At 36.9% G+C, this 21972-nt stretch overlaps 2 protein-coding genes across 4 annotated transcripts; both read left to right on the top strand.

The window, feature by feature from the left end:
- The first annotated feature begins 128 nt into the window (after positions 1 to 128).
- eif4ebp2 (eukaryotic translation initiation factor 4E binding protein 2) lies at positions 129 to 3981 on the top strand. The gene is made up of 3 exons (XM_077236795.1): positions 129 to 434; positions 1227 to 1403; positions 1602 to 3981. The coding sequence occupies exons 1-3, from the start codon at positions 302 to 304 to the stop codon at positions 1631 to 1633; spliced, it is 342 nt and encodes a 113-aa protein (XP_077092910.1). The 5' UTR covers positions 129 to 301; the 3' UTR covers positions 1634 to 3981.
- Positions 3982 to 4581: 600 nt separating this feature from the next.
- pald1b (phosphatase domain containing paladin 1b) lies at positions 4582 to 20866 on the top strand. 3 transcript variants are annotated; one of them, XM_077236793.1, is made up of 21 exons: positions 4697 to 4938; positions 6023 to 6151; positions 8504 to 8689; positions 8893 to 8995; positions 9158 to 9337; positions 9593 to 9757; positions 9874 to 10034; positions 10654 to 10729; positions 11525 to 11676; positions 11824 to 11917; positions 12118 to 12222; positions 12349 to 12444; positions 12556 to 12690; positions 13088 to 13204; positions 13296 to 13475; positions 14843 to 15040; positions 15111 to 15251; positions 15397 to 15468; positions 15652 to 15792; positions 16871 to 17026; positions 18938 to 20866. In XM_077236793.1, the coding sequence occupies exons 3-21, from the start codon at positions 8517 to 8519 to the stop codon at positions 19085 to 19087; spliced, it is 2595 nt and encodes an 864-aa protein (XP_077092908.1). In that variant the 5' UTR covers positions 4697 to 4938; positions 6023 to 6151; positions 8504 to 8516; the 3' UTR covers positions 19088 to 20866. The 3 variants fall into 3 exon arrangements, with proteins under 3 accessions (XP_077092907.1, XP_077092908.1, XP_077092906.1); XM_077236792.1 differs by lacking the exon at positions 6023 to 6151 and having other exon boundaries at positions 4582 to 4938; XM_077236791.1 differs by lacking the exons at positions 4697 to 4938; positions 6023 to 6151 and adding an exon at positions 8001 to 8214.
- The last annotated feature ends 1106 nt before the right edge of the window (positions 20867 to 21972 follow it).

Below are 21972 nucleotides of genomic sequence, written 5' to 3'. Positions count from 1 at the left end.
TCAGCGAAGTGATCTCCCAATTCTAAGTGTATATATATATATATATATATAGCAATTGGCGTTGTATTTATCCCTTGCGATGTAATTTGCGATGTAATTATCCCTTGACGTCATATCCTCCCAGCGCTATTAGCTTCCTGCCTGGCGGAGGGAGGGGACGGTGCTGACGGCTGGGAGGACGAGCTGAACGTGAAGAAAGCCTTGGGAAAGCGATAAGAAACGAGGGGAAAGGGTCCGAGGTTTTTACCTTGCATCGGGAAAACATATCGCTCGACTCTGATTAGCACCCGAAGCAAGTGCAATGTCGTCCAGTCGTCAGTTTAGTGAGAGCAGGACCATCCCGACCAGGACGGTGCTGATCAACGACTCAACGCAGCTACCTCACGACTATTGCACCACTCCTGGAGGCACTTTATTTTCCACCACCCCTGGAGGTAATAGCCCGCCTGAGACGTGTGCTTTATGTCCCGGCTGATATCTGCAGGCGTTTGCTTGTTGTTTACATGGAGACAGTCTAATGTTAGAGGGTGGCCTGTGTTGGCCAGGAAGCAGTAACCACATAAAAGGCTGTGACTCAAAACGTTCTGTTCTGTCTTCTGCTTAGACAGTAATTTTGGGGCTCCTATGAAAGTTGAGTTATTTTGCATGTAGGCAGTCTGGGAATGCTCAAAATGTTAAGACTTAAATCGGCGATGGCCAAAGATGTTGCCTAAGAAGGCAACTAACTGGGCTTTTGAGACACAGACATGTACTAGTTCAAAACAAAAACAGCGCCGCCTGTGCTTCGCTCTGATTAACCTGATTGGTCCGCAGTGACTGATGGACAGAATAGGACAGAACAAAGAAATGCATTCCACTAAAATCATACAGAGAGCGCTACATATAGCAGTATACACCCTACCAAGTGTGATCTTGATAGTTTTTGATCAACACAAATATTGTTGTGCATCTGATTTGCATTGAGTTAATTATGCTCAAATCACTATATTCTTAATTTTTGTGAACATTCATACTAAATTAGTCAATGTGTCATGTTATTGTCTATTTCACCCTTTTTAGAGATATGATAATCATTTATTCACCTTAATGTTTTCAGTCCTATATAACTTGCTTGCTTCTGCGTAACACAAAAGGAAAGATATCATATTATTTTAGGAGTGTTGTGACAGGCTGGTAGTTATGCAATAAAACTTGATTATAACAGTATGTTTGTTGTGACAATGCAGGAACCCGAATAATCTATGATCGTAAGTTCCTATTAGACCGGCGTAACTCGCCCATCGCCCAGACCCCACCAGCACACCTGCCGGTTATCCCAGGAGTGACGGGCAAGAACATCCTCAATGAACTCAAGAGGAATGAAGCTAACAACATGAACAACCATGATGCCAAACCAGCGCAAGGTTTGTCTTTAAAACCGACCGAACTGGAACTGTTTCCACTGGAACCTCCCTGCTTTGTGTTCGCTCATCTAATATACACAAACAGTAATGTATCTGACTGGAGGTTTAGACTATAGTGTTAACTCACACACAACTGTTCTCTTTTACTTTACTAGTGCTCATACTAGTGGCACATGAGTTCTTTCTTTTGTGTTGCAGCTGAAGATGCTCAGTTTGAGATGGACATCTAAAGAAGAGGAACCAACGTGAAGAACGATTAATTACCTGGTACCTGTGTGCCAGTTGTTTTTGCTTGTAGAAACCAATGTTGTGAGCCCTCTCCTTTAGCTCTCTCTAGCTGCTGGGTGCTGCTTAATCATGGGGATAAATGACTTAAGTTTGCCCAGTGGAGTCCTGAAAGTTAACCTGTTAGCCTGATGAGCTCTTTTTGTTTAGATTTCAGGGCTGCCATCAGCTGTACTTGCTTAAGTCACAGAGCAAAGGAAAAATTCATTATTGTAAGTGCCCGGATACATTACCAATTTACTGTAATAGACTCATAAACAAATCAGCCATCAGAGATTCACTGCTGATAGTTCAGAGTACACTGTTCAAGTTGATACCCTTAATGCAGTCTACTTTGTTCACATGTAAACTTATTTGGAGTCAAGTCAGGAAATGCGGTTATCTGCATGTTCATGTCCTACCAAATGTAATATATATATTATTTTTTTTCCATCCAAAAAAAGTTACTGGTTACAGTTGCCATTTTAATTTTTAAAGGGACAGCAGGATTATCATAATTTTGATTAAAAAAAAATATTTTATATCTGTTAAAACATTTAACTTTCTTTCAGGTATTTGTTCAGCTCCAAACTATAGTTTGATAGAATTGTACAAAACCATTGAAACCACAGTCCTTAATCACTCATTTTAATTTTTTACATGATTATGATGCCATACAAATGTATACAGATTTTCAAATCTAATTTAGAACTACCCCAAAATGAGCATGAGCAAATTGTTCAAATTTCCTTAAAGTAAATAACATCTGATCACAATTTTGAAAGACCAAACTGTTACTTTATTTCAGAGAGAATGTTTTCGTTTAGATTTGTCCTGCTAACAGTATGGTTTGTACTTACCTTTTCATGGCGAGATACTTGAAGCGTCAACATCAGCTCTGTTGTAAGGTAGACAATACCCAATACTGTTGGACTGGATCAAGGGTTTAATATACCTTATGAAATGATGAGAAAAAGAGAGCTGGTCTCAGGAAGCACCTGCTTTATGTACCTAACAAGTACACATCATCTTACGGCTCCTTTCATGGGAGAAATCGCTCGGTGAATATTTAACATTAATATCAGCTGTGACATCTGCTGTCACTTTCCGATTACTACAATCCTTACAAACCTTGATAATCAAATCAAAGGTAGGAAAGCACTGAAGTGTTGTTTTGGTCATTTTACTATTGTCTGTCTCAGCCACACAATGTGAACGATTCTTCAAAAGATGGATAGTTTCGTAGTGACCAGACATTCATATTTTGATTCAGATCAAACATCTTAAAAACTTGAATTGAATCTCTCCAATGCTCTTCTATGCATGTTCTTTTGGTCTGCTTCTTGGTCTTTAATTCATTTCACATCATTTAATCTATGTTTTTTAGGGGGGGATATTTCAATATTCATTTTAATATTGAAAGAGAATTAAGCAAAGAGATTATCCAAACGAAGTGACTTAAAGAGGATAAGACTTATTCTCATGACTTTAATTGTCTCTTTCTGTGCTCCAGTCATTCTCTAAAGCACAATGTTTTTTTCTCTTTCTCACAGTGATCTTTTGTGCTTAGCCTCTGTATCCATGCCTTACTTCACTAAGCTGAGCAACTGTGTCAAAGACAGTTCTCTTTCATACCTTAAAACAGGATCAGTTCCTTTGTTTAATTTCTTTCCAACTTTCAAGTTGAAGATACGATCAAGATATTGCTATGTTTTACTAGAAAACATTTATATTTTTGGAAACATGTTTGTTACCGTTTACTTTCTTACAGAGAAGGGACTATTTGCACATACAGCAGTGTAATGTTTGTATTAGTAACGGATTGGTTAAAAAAGAAATGTAGTTTAGGTTCCATTTTGATCAGTCGCAGTTAAACTTTCTATCATGTATTCAATACTGGTGAAATCCTTGACAATTCAATGCAGTTTTTACTGTTTAAATCATAGAGTTTTGTAAAAGTAACATTCAAGTAATGATTCGCAGTAAAGAAAACGTATATTATACTGTATTTCTGTAATATATTTGAGTTGTTAAATCCCAGCTTGTTTCAACTCTGCAATATGGAATTTAAGAATCTTTTTTTTTTTTTTTTTTTTTAAGATCATTGCTTACTTTTCCCAGCTCTCAAAAACTATCAGGAATGCATTTAGCTCTGTATAAGGGGATTTTGGATGGAAGTGTTTAATCAAATGTGGCGGAAATTTCTTTCTGTATTTTCTTTCTTCTTTGAGACCCTGTTCGGTTAAATTTTAATGAGATGCCAATGCCAGTGGACACTGTTACAGCAAAATCAATAAAAGTTCCTTGATATCAACTGTCTGTCTTCTCTCCCAAATGCGTGAATGTAATGTTAACAATCTATTGGGTTTGAAAAAGTAAGTTTGCCACTAGATGGAGTACTGGGGTAAGTGGACAGCTCTTAGTTTTATCACTGCAAATTCGAGAAAAGGAAAGAAAAAAGATTCTGGTCCTCTCCAAGTTACTCGAGAGAAGGAATGTTTCCTAAATATAATAACCAGAGTAATTGTCATTATCACCATATCTTTATGGCTTTTTACGAATAGTTTTGTAAGTGCTAAACTGTTTACACTAAAGGGAGTTTTCAATGTTTTTTCTTGTCTCTGGCTAGAAGCCCTTATATGAATGCCTCATGTGAAGAGAGCTTGGTTGCTTGGAAACTCGTGGAAACACAATGTGTCCACTCCACACCAGCAGTTTAAGCAGAGGCTGTTTTCAATCCAATGAAAGACCTTAGACACAGTGTCAGGGAAATAAGAACTGTGCACCTCCTGAATTGGCAACACGGTTTACAAAAAGAAGAAGAAAAAACAAGTTTGTCTAATCCTGAATTTTGTTGAAATTGTAATGATTATGTTTATCAGTGTCAGCTTATACTATGTCCCCCAAACCTCAGGCTTTTCTGCATTCCAGGCATGTGTGCAGTGCCGTTGCTGGGAGATGGAGCTGTGCTGACTGGTGAAAAGATGAGAATCCACCCACCATCCTCCTCTCCCATAACATTTATTGCCAGTGAAAGAGGCGGCTGAAGGAGGTGGCCATTCTTTCCTCCCCCTGTGTTATTCATCCGATTCCGCACTGCTGTAGGATGTAGAGACTAGCTCTGCTGGAATCACACCTGTGACTGGACGTATTTGGACCTGCCAGGGGCATTAATTGACAGGACTCAAGATGAGTGTGACATGGACTTGGTCTTCTACATTTAATTGTCTCTGTCAAATACTGACAGGTGTCTGAGAAAACGGGTAGCCAGGTGAGGAAACTTTTTATGATATTTTTACTTTCCCTATTAATTGTCTTGGCTTTAGAACAGTTGCTCTGTTAATTGTAATTATGACTTTTTGAGTCGAATAAACTCTAAGAAAATTGTTAAACAAATATCTAGTGGGACGTTGCTTTACAGTTTAATAAACATTTTAGAAACTATATTGTTTTTTTCAGTTACTTTCTTCGAAAAGAACAACAACTATAATTGCAAACGCAGCCACAAAAGAAGAATATTGGCGTGCCTGAATTAATCAGTGTTTTGAACGAATAGGTTGAGTGAATGATTCCATGCATGACTCACTTAGGCTGCATTCCAGTCCACTTTTAGACACGCACTTGCGAACTTCCCTGAGCACTTCCCCTCAGGGAATCCCTGCCGCCATTTTGAAGTGCGTTTCCACCAAAGCCGTCTAGTGAAGTGGACTAGGTACGTTTATATGGACAGACCCTCGCTCCCTCGACGAGCGAGTGAGTCATGTACACTTAAAGGGATAGTTCACCAAAAAATGTAAATTCTGTCAGTATTTACTCACCCTCATGTTGTTCCAACCTCGTAAGACCTTCGTTCATCTTCGGAACACGAATTTTGATATTTTTGATTAAATCTGAGAGCTGGATCACTCCTCCATAGGCTTCTTAAGGGATTGAAGCTTGCCAGCCCCTACAAGTTATTAAATATATCATTAAAATAGTCCAAGTGACTACAGTGACTCAACCTTAAGTTTATCAAACAACGAGAATACTTTTTGTGAAAAAAAAAAGAAAAAAATAACGACTTATTTCAACCAGTCAGTTCACTAGTGATATAGCGCAGTTCTTCTGTTGTTGTAGGCCTACGTCACACACATCACACACACGACCAGCGTCGGCCAATAGTGAGCCTACGTGTGACGTAGCTCTACGCTATCACACTACGTTAACTGACTAGAGGCCCACAGAGAAAGAATGAATAGTTGAAATAAAGTCGTTATTTTTTTGCGCACAAAAAGTATTCTCGTCGCTTGATAAGCTTAAGATTGAGCCACTGTAGTCACTTGGACTATTTTAACGATGTCTTTAATACATTTTAGGGGCTGGCAAGCTTCAATCCCTTAAGAAGCCTATGGAGGAGTGATACAGCTCTCAGATTTAATCAAAAATATCATAATTTGTGTTCCGAAGATGAACGAAAGGTCTTACGGGGTTTGAACAACATGAGGGTGAGTAATTACTGAGAGAATTTTCATTTTTGGGTGAATATCCCTTTAAGGCAGCTCCATATACCACAATGCAACACGATTGTGACGTCAACACATCCCATATTGCGTTTAATTTACCCCACTAGAAACAAGGATATATTAATTATTTTAAAAAAATTATAAACTCAAACACACCTATACATATAAAATGCTGCCTTAAACAATTTCATAAGGGAAAAAATAAATAATAAATCAACCCAGTGGATTCTGAGTGATCAAGGGCTTAGCATGTTCCAATTCAGCAAAGGTTCCGCCAGTAGTGGGCACTCATGCTACGTAAGGAATGACATACACCCGAGTGAACGAGACGGAGGGAAGTTATCGAGTTAATGGAACGCAGACCGCCCCGCAGTCACTTCTCACTTCTCGCCATCTACTGGCGTATCGATGCAGAAAAAGTGAAAAAAAAAACAACTAAATATTCTTTATTTCCAAATTTTCATTGGTTTATTTTATGTATGGCTAAAAAGAAACAATTGAAGACATCATATTTACAGTTGCCACAAAAAAAAGCTTAAATCTATTAGTAGGCCTAAACAAACTAATCTCTCGCTGTAGTGAATTTAAAAATATACGAAAAGTTAACACTTAGTTAGCCTAATTAAATGAAAGATTGTTACTGGTATTATCGAAGTTTACTAAGCATTGGTTCAGAGAATATATTGTTTTTTATATTACCGGGTCCCTGGCTTGACTCGCCTGGATTATAAAACCTTTTAGTGTTACAGTGTTTTTACACAGGCTATTACACAGCCTCTTAAAGGGCGAGTTCACCCAAAAATGAAAATTCTGTCATCAATTAGCCTCACCCTCAGGTTGTTCCAAACCTGTATGATTTTTTTTTTCTTATGCCAAACTCAAAAGAAGATATTTTAAAGAATGCTGGTTTTGGTAACCAGACAGTCAATGGGGCCCATCAACTGTTTGGTTACTGACATTCTTCAAAACATCTTCGTTTGTGTAAAGCAGAAGAAATAAATTCATACAGTTTTGGAACAACTTGAGTTGGGGGGTGAGTAAATGACAATTTTCATTTTTGGGTGAACTATCCCTTTAATGTTTGTACCTGCATCGTTTCAGTATTTCCATGTCCAGAATGTGATGTGGATTGAAAGCTTAAATGAACAAAATGTTGTCGTTTTCAAGCTCCTCATTTCTCAGCGTGAATGAGGATGTGCCAATCACTAGTCTCTCCCACTCACTGAATATCTGCCCTGATCTGGGCAGCCTTGTACAAATTCATCCTGGGGCCTTTCCCATCCATATTTAGAGATTTCTTTTTTTGTTGTTGTTGTTTTTTGTCTTGTGACCGTGATACTCCGGCACAACTGGAATTTAAATCAAGTCCTGCTCTTGGTGCCAGCAACTCAGTATCCCAAACATTCAATAGACCAGCCAGTTATATAAACATAAAGCAGGAATGTCCTAATGACCTTCACAGAACCATCATAAATTTCCCAGTGATATCTCTCTGGCACAAACTTGATCTTATGAAGGAGTAGTGGGGGAAAAACAGGATTTTTTCATTATTGCTGAAATCCATGGAGGATATTCGTTTTGCTTCATGACTGACATCAAACACGTTCAGTTGATTTCAGTAGATGCAAAGGCATCAGAAATGTTTGATCTGGCACTCTTTCTTCTCACTTTTGGCTTTCTGTAATGTCTCCGTCATGGCCTTTGAATGGGCTGTCCCTGTGAATGTCTGGAGCCGCCCACACTGTCGTCTGGTTGCCAGATGTACTGTACTTCTCTGTGGCCCCCAAAAGGATTGGAACTGTTATCCTGTCTCTGTGAGAAGAGAACCAGAGAGGCACTGAGCGAGAAAGAGAAGAAAAGACACTAGCAAAACTTCAGTGGTGGTTTGTTTTTAAACAAAAGGCTGTTTAGGTTGATATTCTGATAGTAAAAGGAAACTGAGTTTGTTTTGCGGGATTTACACTTAAAGAGAGACCTGAACCCTTGCTGAAAAATAAGATGCAAAAACCAAAGGATGTGAACACACGCGGCACAGCTGTGAGACCGTAAGCCGTTCATTTAACAATCAAATAACATGACAGAGATGCGGTGCACATGCTATTTAATAGTCTGACTTACTTTTAGGTGTGTGGAACATATTTAAAGAGATTATAAAGCTTCAATAATGTGTTTTATTAGGTGGGTTTGTTGTGGAAATTGGATCGTTATGGTATCACTCCACAAAGTGCATCTGGCCCCTCAAAATGTGCCAATGTTTGAAATAATCCCATGTAAAATGAATAACATGTCTGCCTGTTTACTTTATATTAGTCACAGTATAAATCCTCATTCCAGTTCTGTGCAGATTATGGGTACGAGCGCCAGTGCAACTTCCCAGGCTGCTCCGCTTGCACCTACACACCAGGCTGATCACCAAGGGAACAGCATGGCTGAGCACAGGCGCTCACTACAGTCGGTGAACATTCGCAACAGCAAGGCTAAGTCCATCATCACAAACAAGGTGGCCCCTGTTGTCATCACGTAAGTGACAAGTGCAACATGAGGCTTTTTAAAACTGACCGTAAGTGCCCACTTATGCACAAAATGTCACGTCTGTGTGTTACTCTTTGAGTGAAAACAGTTGTGGATTTCCTCAACGACTTCGCCTTGAATTAAAGGATAAGACCAACATGTATTATCCGTTGTATGCCATTTCAAAAACGTTGAGTTTTGTCTCTATACAGAAATAACTGCAGGGAAGAGTTTCAGATTCATGACAAGATCCAATCTTCCAACTACTCGATGGGAAGGATATCTGACCTGCTGCCTGAGCACTATCTAGTGCTGGTAGGTTTGTCTTTTTGAGATTTAAACTAAATATTTAGCGCTTATTGTTTAAAAAGCCTCAAGCCACAATGCAGTAATGACCAGTAGATGTAGATCAGCCGATGGAAATTCCTTGTCATTTACGATGAGATAAGTTTTATGACTTGCTTTTATGTTTTCTAGGGGGAGTTTTTTATGATACAGGATGTATACAGTAGAGCTGATGTCTTAAATACTACAAAAAGCCACGGGGCCCCCAACTTCCGCAAGGTCAAGGGAAACTACCCCCTTTTTGGAATGGGCCAACCTAGCCTGAATGGTTTCAAACAGGTCCTCCAGAGACTGCAGATTGACGGCTGGGAGGTCAGTGAGTGGTCCTTTGAGTAGGATGTAAGGCAATGAGGCACAGATACAGTACACTTTAGGGTCTCAAAGTGTTTTTTGCTGTTTGTTAGCTATTAAGTAGCATAAACCTACATCAAATGTCTGTATTCCCCTATAAAAGGGTGATTTTGTTCTGTCCCAACTCCCAAACTTGACGGCCATATGTTCAGCAAATAGGCCTTCAAATAACCATCTCAGATGAATTGCTGTTTATCTCGCAAAATATGTGAACAGGAGGTGATTTTCTTCTGCGTGAGGGAGGAGCCAGTGGTGTTCTTCCGCTCAGATGGAGACTTTATTCCGTACACTCCCAGAAGAAGAGAAAACCTCCATGAGAACCTGCATGACCTGGACAGAGAGCTCAGTGCAGAGCAATTAGAGCTCTCCATCCGAAAAGAGGTCAGTTATAGAGCAGAACTAGTTGTGTGAGGAGGATTGATTGACATCCTTTCCTGGTGAAATGTGTCAAAGTGTCTGTTCCATGTCAGTTTTTAATTCTCTGATATTTTCTCCAGTTGTGTGACTTTGCCAAGCTGAGTGAAAATATGTTCTATGTCTATAATGACATTGAGCATTTTAAAGATGAACCTCAGCATGTTCAGATTATCTCAGAGGAGGACATTCATGTCACTGAGGAGGTCTACAAAAGACCACTTTTCAGTCAACTGTTACACAGGTATTTTATTACATAATAAATATGTCCAAACTTTTAAATGTTTTTTAAAGAAGTCTCTGATGCTCACCCAGGCTGTTTATTTGATCAAAAAACGTAATATTGTGAAATATTATTACAAAATGACTGTTTTGTATTTTAATATTTTTAAAATGGAATTTATACCTGTGATGGTAAAGCTGAATTTTCAGCAGACATTATTACGGTCTTTAGTGTCACATGAAGAAACTTCTTATTATTAAATTATTACTATTTTGAATATAGTTGTGCTGTTTCGCTTTTGTAAAAATCAAGATACATTTGATTTCAGGATTCAATGATGAATAGAAAGTTCAGAAGAACAACATTTATTTTAAATATATTATTTTATTGACTGCAAACCTTTGAACAATACTGTACACAAAAGGCATTTGAAAAGTATCAAAAATAAACGATGATGGCATGGGAAAAACTTTCCAGGACACTTTTAATAAGATATTCATATAAAAAAAGAAAAGAAATTTGTTGTAAATTAAATAAAAACCTGGCAAAATGTATGCTGATATATGAATAAAAATTAATCTTACCTTTTAGATTTTTTTTATTCTATATATTGTTTGATTATACATTTTTATGAATTCAGATATTACAGATTACCACTTCCCATGGAAGGGGCACCACTGGAGGAGACATTTGATTCCTTTGTTAATATACTCAGGGTAAGACCTCTATGAATATTATATATCTTTTTTCTCCCTCTTCTTTCCAAGTTTAAAATAACTCCATGTGAGCTCTGGCTTATTTATATCTGATGATGTGTGTCACTGAACCAATAATTCATCCCAAGAACCCAGCACTAGCCAGCAAACTTTATTTATATTTCACTGTCACCAGTCATCAATCTTTGAAAACCATGTTAACACTGACAAAAGTTATAAATGTTAACTTAAGACCATGAAAAATGTCTTCAGGTATCCGCTCATGATCAGGAAATGGTAAAAGAAAAATTCTTCAGTTTTTTCCATCTTTTCCATCTTAATTTTATTTTCGATTTTTTATCAGAGTTGGACTGACACAGCCAAGAATGAATATATATTCTCTTTTGAGGTTACAGAAATGTTTACAGAATGGTAGCTTATTTGCCCAGTTTCACAGACAAGGCTTAAGTCTAGTCCCAGACTAAAATGCATGTTTGAGCTGTTTTAACTGAAAGCAGCTTGCACTGACATCTTACACCATGACAGTTCCATTGTTTTGTCTCAAGATGGACTTCAGTAAGGTTTTTTTTCTAAGGCACGTTTCTAAAAGCTACTTAAATGTCTTAATTAAACTAAGGCCTAATTCTGGCTGAATTTTAGCCCTGTCTGTTAAATATAAAACTATGTCATTCACAACACAAATACAATATATAATGGCCTGCCATTATTTATTTGTAGTATGAATGACATAGTTTTATTTTGTTCACTTGTATTTTAGTTTGGCCAATGTTCTTCACCCATCTTTGTGCCCATCAGGAGACCCCAAACCTCTCTGTGATGCGGGACAGCTCCAGACCTCTGCCTGCACTGCTCTTCAGCTGCCAGGTGGGGGTGGGACGCACCAATCTTGGCTTGATTCTGGGAGCCTTAGTCTTACATCACCTGCAGGGGGCATCAAAGAGCCCAAGGTACCTATAGTAAACTGTTTGTGCCGTTTCAATTACTGTTTACCAAAGAAGAGCATTACTTATGAACTAAAAACACTTTTCTGTAATTAAATTGTTTTAAGGTAATTTCTCTGTTTAAGTTCTACTTTGTCTCCATTTCTTTCTCAGGCAGGAAATACAGAAGAGTGAACACAAATTGGATTTCCAAGTGATTCAGTTGCTAATCAGTCGCCTACCTGAAGGTCAACAACTCCTTGATGAGGTTAGAGCGTATTAATGACGTTTGTATAACTCATGGTTCATGAAGTGGTCCAATTGCTTTCAAGGGTGTATTCATTTGGAAAAGTAATAGAAGTAAACAGAAACCAAGCCTTTTACTTCTTACAAAACATACCACTTTAGGATTTAATGAATGGTTTTATGTAAATAATATTAAGTGCTTTTTTTATGTGTACACCATAGGTTGATGATGCTATTGGTATGTGTTCAGAGATGCATAACATAAAAGATGCTGTGTATGAAAACAAACTAAAGCTGGAAGGCATTGGAAAAAACTTCCAGTTTCAAGTGAGTCTCGACTAAAACATTAATGTGTCTGTTTTGTTTAACTGCTATTAAACTGGCTTTAATTTGAAAATAAAAGTGTTAAATGAAGGTCACATATTTGTGTCATTCACAGATTTTTGTTTTCAGGGAAGCAGCACAAAAGGCTATTTCCTGCAAAGAACATTGCAGATTCTCGAGCGCTATGTGTACCTACTAGTGTTCAATGCCTATCTTCATGATCAGGTATTGCTAACTAAATTCGACATATCATATTTAAAAGCAGTAATTTCTGCCAGAATATGCCATAATTTGAATAATATCTGCATTATCAGCTGTCTTTTTCCATCTCTGTAGTATCCACAGGCGTTTCCCCAGAGCTTCAGTCAGTGGATGTGTATGAACGCTTGGATTTACAGACTGCTGGCCAGCATGGATAGCTCAGAACTCTCAGCACCAGCAAACCTTATAACCAATGGGATTCGAGTTCTGGTAAGGGCTCCACCGCAAACACAATGAACAATTTTCGGTTCCCAGAACATTAGTTTGAGGTTATAGAAAGCCTAAACTTAAAAAATAAAGTTCCTAGAATGTTAGGAAGTGGTTTCCCTAAAACATAACCGAAGGGGAACCATACACTAATGTTAGGGGAATGTCCTGTGTCTGTGGTCATGACATAGATAAAATATTATAAAAGTACTTGCATCATGTTATATTTTTTTCTTGCTTGAGTTGATCTGATATGTCAGTCTTTCTAAAAGCATAGACTGAATCTCAATTTTCTACCCCGGCTCTTATCAGATGCGTGACCTCATTCTCCTTCTCCTGTAGCACAGCAGTTTCTCCTAAAACAGACGTGCACTTATGCACATAATAACTTTTTTAAAAGGTGTCCAATGAGTTTTTAGCAACGGATCTGCTCAGTACAGCCAAGGAGATGAAAGTGGCCAATTTCAGACGTGTTTCAAAAATGGCCCTGTATGGAATGGGCCAGCCAAACTCTGAGGTAAATCCTTTATGAAGCTCATTTCAGCAGCTCAGTCTTCTAAATGGCATCTGTCTGTACACTAATCAAAGCTAGTTTATGCCCATTTCAGGCTCTTGCTGTTGTGCTGTCCTACCTGACAGACCAGAGGCGAGGGCACTCCACAATTCTCTGGCTGAATCTGCAGGAGGAGCTGGCGCTGGAGGCAAATGGACTAATGTTCACCCCACGAGAGCCAGGCTATCTGGAACAGCCTATTCCCCTCTGTGTTCAACATCCACGGCAGCTCCAGGTGTGTTTCTGTTCAGGGAAGATCTGTAGTAGTAGTATGTATGTGTTATTAAATGGAATTAATGAGGATAGTCTTTATTTCTGTGGCTTTATATGACTGGACTGGACAAAGTTGTTGTTGGTACAGCATGCATGCTGTGTGCAATGAAATACAACACAGTACAATTTACAGTTCAATACAATGTGCAGTATACAGGGTCTAATGCTTGCAACAACAAATCATGTGTGTTTAAAATGTATAGTGGTGGGGATTCTGATTCATCCAAGTGACTTGAAGCGGTTCACCAAAAAGATTTTTAACATGTTACGCCCAGAGATATACACTACTGTTCAAAAGTTTGGGGTCGGCAAGATTTTTTAAATGTTTTTAAAAGAAGTCTCTTATGCTCACCAAGGCTGCATTTATTTGATCAAAAATACAATAAAAACAGTAATATTGTTGTGAAGTATTATTACTATTTAAATAATTATTTTCTGTTTTAATATATTTTAAAATGTAATTTATTCCTGTGATGGTAAAGTTGGATTTTCAGCATCATTACTCCAGTCTTCAGTGTCACATGATCCTTCAGAAATCATTATAATATGCTGATTTGGTGCTCAAGAAACATTTATTATGATCAATGTTGAAAACAGTTATGCTGCTTAATTTGTTTTTCATAATTTTTTATTGAATAAAAAGTTCAAGGAAACATACTTTGAAATAGAAATCATTATGAATTTATTTACTGTCACTTTTGAACTATTTCATTCATACTTGCTTAATAAAAGTATTACATTCTTTCAAAATAGAGTCTTAATGACACCAACATTTTAAATCTAAATCAAAAGTGATGACACACGAAAGCAACTTGTTGCTACCTACCGGTGTAAGCATTTACACGAGTAGATGAGTCACTCAATCAATAAAAAAAAGTGTTATTATCCCTTATTAACATTTGCGTTAGTTCATGTAAGTGAATGATAACAATTCACTTTAATGATTTGTTCAAAAAGACTGATTTGGAAATGAAGGAAACACCACTAAATACAATTTACCTGTAAAACATTGAATACTTTCGTGTGCAAAATGATTGGGGTTTCATTTGTGATGATATCCCCATTAAAAATTAGGCTAGAGTGTAAGTACGTAGTGTAAGTACATATTGTGGCTCATAGAAAGTCTTATTTTAGGCCATATTTTATTACACAAGTAATTTAATATTTGGTCCACATACTGTCTTGTTGATATATTTTTCTTTGTTACATGTACAATAGCTTTGTCTGAAATGTGATATGAGCATTTCTTTTAATGTTCACCTACAAGATTTGCTACTGTGATCTAAGAACCTGAGAAGTTTTAGCAATGGTAAATGGCCGTCTCTACAGGAAATGGAGCTGGCACTGAAGCAGGATGTCCTGAGATGTGAGAAGTGGCTGGAGGTGATTACAGAGCAGGATAAACAGATGAGGATGTTTCGAAGTTGTCACACCATAGAGGAGCTCTTCGTCCATCAGAAGAGCATTCATCCAGGTCTCAGCTACCACCGGATTCCCCTGTCTGACTGCTGTGCACCTAAAGAAGAGGTAAGACAGTACACTATAAAGCATGGTATAGATCTGACACTTTAGTTGAAATGCTGTTGCTCTTTTTCAGGATTTTGACCAGTTGTTGGAGGCCATGAAGTGTAGTCTGGCTGAAGACCCTACCTGCGCTTTCATCTTCAACTGTCATGATGGGAAAGACCGAACTACTGCAGCTATGGTCATTGCCACTCTCACCCTGTGGCACATTAATGTAAGTCATTTTCTGCTATCGGCTGTGGAAGTGGAGAGAGGAAGCGAGAGTTCAAGTATTCACCTCCAGGGTATTGATTAGATAGATGAAAAATGTCTGAACTGAGCTCAAATCAGTTTCATAAACATGACCTTGTTTCCTGCAGGGCTTTCCTGAGTGTGAAGAAGATGAGATTGTAAGTGTTCCAGATGCCAAGTACACCAAAGGAGAGTTTGAGGTACAATTTGAGGTCATGTATCTTTAAACAGCTGCCACTGCCAACCTTAAAACAAACATTTTGTAATATTTGAACCTTTTAAATGAATAATTAATTAACTTAAACCAACCTGTGATCTGGCATATACATATATAGTATATATATTTTTATATGATGAAGTTTGACCCACGTGTGTGTGTTCAGGTGGTGATGCAGGTGGTAAGGGTGTTACCTGATGGCCATTGTGTGAAGAGAGAAGTGGATGCTGCTTTAGATGTTGTTAGTGAGACAATGACCCCAATGCATTTCCATTTACGGGAAATCATCATATCCACTTACAGACAGGTAAAGTGAATAATATATATATATATATATAATATTTTTATTGTTTCTTCTGTGTGGTTCGTGGGACTATTTTTTATGTGTTTGCTTGCATAAACTTCAACGTGAAAAGTCGACTGTAAAAAAAGGTAGTTATTAAGACTGCCAGTCAGTGCTCCTTATTTTAAGAGTCATGTTGAATAATAGATTTATTCAATAGCATGTGTCTTTGTATACTAACATATAGTAGCCTTGAGAAGTTCATAGGGTACAATTTTCTCATTTGTACTGCTGCACTCAAAGGGACAAAGAGATTATTAACGCCCATTGTAGTGCCTTTGAATGTATGCATTAGGTGAAAGCACCCTTTAATTTGAGGCTGAATAACACAAAGGCCTTGAAAACAGTGACGTAAATAAGCAGAGAGCTTTGAAAAAGGCTGCTTTGAAAAAGCATGCAGATATTTATTATAGTCCAAAATTTTAGAGTTTTATCTTTTAGAAATATGTTCTGATGTACTGATGCAACTCATTTGAATCACCTACAAAATGCCAGTTATGTAACAATTGTACATTGCATGAACCGCATTTCTGCAAGGCCTGTTATAGAGATTTTATGTACAGGCTAGTTTAGAGGCACAGCTGCCTTATTCTAAATGATTTGCATCATCTGAAGCTCTTGATTAATTCTGTGAAATTGTGTGAATTGCTTGTCAATTTGCACCTGTTTTTGTCCTCTTGATATACAGTGAGTTCCAAAAATCTGTAGACCTCATGCTGAAAGTCTGGGCTTTTTTTTAAAACTTTAACCTGTGGATTTATATTCATGTACATTTTTAATTCATCAGTAATCATTTATTTGTAATGAAAATATACCAACTGTGAAAAATACTTGGGTTTAAATTGGTCTCAGACATGGCCTGGGAGGTAGTTTGTGTAGATGTTTTATAACACCCACAAAACAAACTTACCAAAGTGAACAGATATTGAAGATTATAACTGAACTGATAATCTTCATTGATAAACTATGTCATGCCATAAGGATTTTGTCACAAATAGTAGGGCAACTAGAGGAATAACAAGAGACATTTCTCTCTCCTCAGATTAGGATGGCTAAATCGGAGGCTGATGCTCAGTGGTTGCGATTAAGGAGCCTACAGTACCTTGAGCGCTACATTTATCTCATCCTGTTTAACTGCTACCTCCATCTGGAGAAGAAAGAATCCTGGAGGCGATCCTTCAGCCAGTGGATGTACCAGGTGAAGCTGGACTCGCTTGCTTACTTTAGCAAGAGAAACATATCACATGGAAGCTGTTTTTCATGCTCAGTTAATAGTGTATTCTAATTGACAGAGCAAATATTTTCTTTCTGAATTGTGAAATAACTAAAATGAATTATAAAGAATTCAGAGCTTAATCATATCAGACATTATGACCACATCTGCACTTAATAATGCAAATTAGATTTTTTCCCCCAGTCATTTCAGTGACCTAGTAAATATGCAGAATCTTAAGTATTTCTTGTTTATTTTATATCATAAGTTTTCTTTGTTTCCAGTTGTTAAAAATACTAAAGCAAAAGAAAATGCTTTCCACTTCCAAACTTGCTAAGCCGACCTTGATGAACGGCTATGCATGGCTTCAGACACACTGTGCTCTAGCTAAACATAGTTCTGAGTTCCATCAAACATTCATAAGAAAATGTCAGTCTGTCATTATGAAGTTGTAAATGTATTCTGTCTCATTTAGAGGTTTCTTGAGTCGAACGTTTGTTTTACTGGGTAGAGGATAATTGGAAGACTATACAGTATAGGCCACCTTGTTTTCTTATTTTTACTATTAAAACTATGGCTGTGAATTGAAAAAAATAAATATGTTTTATTTAATAGTTATTTATATCTATTTAGAACCATTTCTGAACGGTAAAAACAATGAAAATGGAAGAGAAATAATATACAATTCTGTAAATATAATTGCATTAAACAAACGGTGAGATTTTTTAAAATGTTTTTGTAAGAATTGCTCATAAACGCTGCTTTTATTTGAAAAGACTATAAAAACTGTAATATTATGAAATTATAGATTAAAATACATTTTCTATTTTGATTATATTTTAAAATGTAATTTATTCCCGTAATGGCAAAGCTGAATTTTCAGCATCATTACTCTAGTCTTTAGTATCACATGATCCTTCAGAAATCATTCTAATATGCTGATTTGGTGCTCAAGAAACATTTTTTTAATATTATCAGTGATGAAAACAGTTGTGCTGCTTAATATTTTGGTGCCAAAAGTGTGATACTTTTTTTTTCAGGATTCTTTGATGAATAGAAAGTTTAAAAACAGCATTTATTAAAAAAATGGAAATCTTTTGTAACATAAATGTATTTTCTGTTACTTTTTATTAATTGAATGCATCATTGCAAAAAAAAAAAAAAAAAAAAAAAATTACTGAACCCAAACTTTTTTTATTTGATTACTTAAGAAATTGTTAACTATGATTAAGCCAAAAATAAATGACTAAAAAGTAGTTTTCTCTCAAATTTTCCACAGACCTAGCAACCTCTTGCTGGTTTCTAGACGGCAGTTTGACAAGCTCAACTATATCTGTTAGAGCAGGGTTCGAGTTACACAAGAGGTTATCATCACCTTATTTGCCCTCTGAACAATCTGTCCTCAGATTTACTAAGAAAAAATCAAAATTGTTCTTAAGGTAGATTCAGCTGGTGCAGCACTATTTATGTTTTCTTATTTGTGAAGTAAATTAAGCATTCTGTAAAGGCCTCAGAATCGTTTTACCATCATCCTGCCATCCTTTAAGAACAAGTGAGCAGCTACGAGACTTATGAAAATTATTTGTGTAAAGCTTGCTGTAAACCCCTCTTAAATTTATTCAGAAAATGCAAATATAATACACTCCCCAAATGAGCCTTTCAATGAACAGTTTTTAAAATAACCATTTTTCTTAGTGTGAAGAACTTCGTAATAATCTAAAAAAAACTTTTTCCACTATAAAGATCGTTTTGTGCAATGGAAAGGTTCGATGGATGTTGAAGGTACTTCATGGAACCATCGATCCCAATGAAGAACCTATAGTATAATTTATTATATCATTTATATTTTAATGTTCAAGTGTTTGAAATGCATTCATGAGTTTTGCTGGTTTGCAGGTGGCAGCTAGAGCTGGCATCTATACCATCCTCAACCATCTGGGCTTTTCTGAGTTTGAGAACCCTGACGACTCTCCGATGACCAGGCTCCGTTTCCGCTGGCTCCCACACGGTGTCCAGTCTATTCCCATGCGAGGGGAACTTATTTAGAAATGCACAGTATGTTGAACTGACTCACATTTTATAAATGTTTTTTTTTATTACAAATTCCGTCAGACTCATTAAATCAAGAAGTGATTTAATGCATCTTGTCATTTTATTTACATTTTTGACCATATTTGGCTTTGCAGTGTTATGTTTTGCCCTTAAAAAACACAAGACAACAAACACAAAAGATTGATAGCTTAAAATAAACAACTTATGAATATGCATAAAAGTTATAATGCTGACCTTTAAAAGGTACATTTGCACACCGCATTATATAAAACATTTATGTAATTGAGATTTGCATTCAAGTATGTGGTTATTAAATTACCCTTTTTATATATATTTATAGAACAATTAGCTTCATTATATCATTACATAACAGTAGTGTTTTTGTCCATTAGAGCCCATTAAGGATTATTTCATAATGTCATTCAGTTAAATGAGCTAATATGGAAGAAAAGAGCACATACAGCTTTTTTTAATAGCCTGAAGTTTTAGAGTGTACAAACTGATGTAATTTATTTCCTCCTCCTGCTGCCTTTTGACCATATATAAGTCTAAAAAAATATGAAAATTAAAATTTGTTTAAAATTAGGCCAATACACTTTCTGAGTTTCGACAGGTTTTATTTTGCAATAATGGTCAACTGACCATTATCTGGATGACGATATTGACCAATCAAAGTCAAGTATACCATGTATTAATAATAAGAAAATTTTAATTAAAGGTACAATATGCAGGATTTTTGCAGTAAAATATCCAAAAACCACTAGGCCAATGTTATATATTTTGTTTTGTTGATTACTTACAATATCTCAAATGTTGCCAACTATTTGTAAATCGTGAGAAAATTCCGATTTTAACCAAGGAAAGGGGACGTGTGAGCAGGGGTGAGGAGTCCCCAGTCAATGGCGTCATATCCGTGTTAGCCTCGGTTTCCGCCAGGTTTGCGCTCGCACTGCGTTAGTAACCATGGCGAAAGACGTGGACAACCGGGTTATTGCCGTTATGCCTAGCAAGACGCTCACGCTGTTGTTGTTTTGTTAAACATTATGGACCATGGCAAGCAGACTTTGAGACAAAAAGAGGACTAAAACGAAGATCAACATCTTTCGAGATGCCGAGAGCTCCACGTCCGTGACTAACTTCGACTTGACAGAGACGCGATGTGTTGCATGTACTTTATTAGACAGGTGAGCAAGTGTACATAAAACTATCAATGTTATTTAGTTCAACATGATGAAATGTTAGAATATGATCTGTATTTTATTCTAATGTTGATCTAGCCCACTGCTAGTCTCATATAGCCAACAAACAACCTAACTAACAACATTCAACACACTCAAATGCTGTTTAGTTTACTGTTAGAGCAAGTGAAACAGTGCTGCGTTACCTCAAGTTTAATTCGTATAATAAACTGACCCGTGTGAGTATTAATTCAGCACTTGCGTGTAGTTTGGTAGAATGAAATGTCCTTATTCCTTTATATCCACGGGACTCGCGTTGCGTTTGGCGCTGGTATACATCTAGCAATCGCGCCCTGCTTCACACCACAGTCATGTTAAAAACATTAACGTATTCACTTATCCATAAAAGATCCATCAGCTTGACGACAAGATCCATACTTACGCTTAATGTGGAATATACGTCATCATTATACGCCTTTGTTATTGTAAGAGGTTAGCGACCCCTGGTGGCGAAAATTCCTGCATATTGTAGGCCTACCTTTAAAATGCAAAGTGTAATACCCTGTCTGTGACATTAAATTTGATTATACCTTTTTGTCTTTATTCTCATTCTTGGACTTTCATCATGGAAAGTGTGGTAGAAATTTCCCTACGCACCTGACTTAAGTTAACCTAATCGATGTCAGCTGAGTCGGACGACTTCTCGTCCTCTATGAACACTATCACTTGGGAATAAGGTCTCTAGTGTTCCACTAACCTGCTGGCAAAGCAACTTTTTTTTTAATACTTCAGCTCGTTACTCAGGTCATTATATTTAGACATCTGTCTCAAAAGTATACAAATGTCAAGCCTGCAAGAAAAAGAAATGGTAGTTATGATTAATTTACAAATTCTTCTTTCACAAAAGGAAGGTACAGGGAGAAACGACTCCTATAGTCTTTAAGGCACATAATGTGTCTTGTTTCTTTTCCCTTATTTGCAATCTCATATTGCTGATGTCTGTGTGCAAAGGATTGTGGACAAGTCGAAAGGAACCCTGCTTGGCTCTCAGGAACAGTGAAGACTGAAAAGCCATGTGCTTTTGAGAAACTGTATCTCATACATATTTTAATTTTCCATCTGCAGTGTCCTCCCAGCATTCTCTTGTTATTTTTGAGTCTCATGCAATGATTATAAACAACCCTGTAGCAGTTGCAGGAGACCAGTGCTTCACTTTTGGGGACTGAAAACTTTCTGTTTCATTCTTGGATTATTTTATTTCCTCAGGACTCATCTTCCTTCAATCCTCAGTTTTTAACTTGGCATAAAGATATTTTTAAAAATTATTTTTTTGCTGATATTCCAAATCCCATTTTAGCTAAATCATACATCAGCAGCATGCATTTTTATATTTGGCTGTGAGGCAGTGACAGCTGTTGTGAAATATTCCAGGATATTTACTGTCTATGCGATAAAATACTGCCAACATCACTGTTCCAAATCTACAAGACTCATAAGTCAGTGCGATTGTGGCTGTAAACCATTATACAGATGGAAATAAACTGAATTTTATTTTTGACAGTTCTTGTCATTATCAAACTCAAAATGCTGTTGTTGTTCCAGGGCATCATAGTTGTTAGTTTTCCCAATGTTTCGTCATGACACAATCTAGAGTAGCTGTTCATAAGTTCCAGATCTGTCCTGTACTTTCAGTTCACATAT

This window comes from Siphateles boraxobius, unplaced genomic scaffold (assembly GCF_051911475.1).
Source record: "Siphateles boraxobius isolate OS27281-9 unplaced genomic scaffold, OSU_SipBor_1 20, whole genome shotgun sequence".
Taxonomy (NCBI): domain Eukaryota; kingdom Metazoa; phylum Chordata; class Actinopteri; order Cypriniformes; family Leuciscidae; genus Siphateles; species Siphateles boraxobius.
The sequence above is the reverse complement of the archived record's forward strand: the minus strand, read 5'-3'. Positions and strand labels throughout refer to the sequence as shown.

Bases quoted from the DNA above. Each gene is read 5' to 3' on its own strand.
- eif4ebp2 (XM_077236795.1), top strand. From the start codon at position 302: ATGTCGTCCAGTCGTCAGTTTAGTGAGAGCAGGACCATCCCGACCAGG. The intron at 435-1,226 runs GTAATAGCCCGC...GTGACAATGCAG, and splicing joins ATTTTCCACCACCCCTGGAG to GAACCCGAATAATCTATGAT. The intron at 1,404-1,601 runs GTTTGTCTTTAA...TTTGTGTTGCAG, and splicing joins TGATGCCAAACCAGCGCAAG to CTGAAGATGCTCAGTTTGAG.
- pald1b (XM_077236791.1), top strand. From the start codon at position 8,168: ATGCAAAAACCAAAGGATGTGAACACACGCGGCACAGCTGTGAGACC. The intron at 12,445-12,555 runs GTATTGCTAACT...CCATCTCTGTAG, and splicing joins ATGCCTATCTTCATGATCAG to TATCCACAGGCGTTTCCCCA. The intron at 17,027-18,937 runs GTGAAGCTGGAC...GCTGGTTTGCAG, and splicing joins TCAGCCAGTGGATGTACCAG to GTGGCAGCTAGAGCTGGCAT.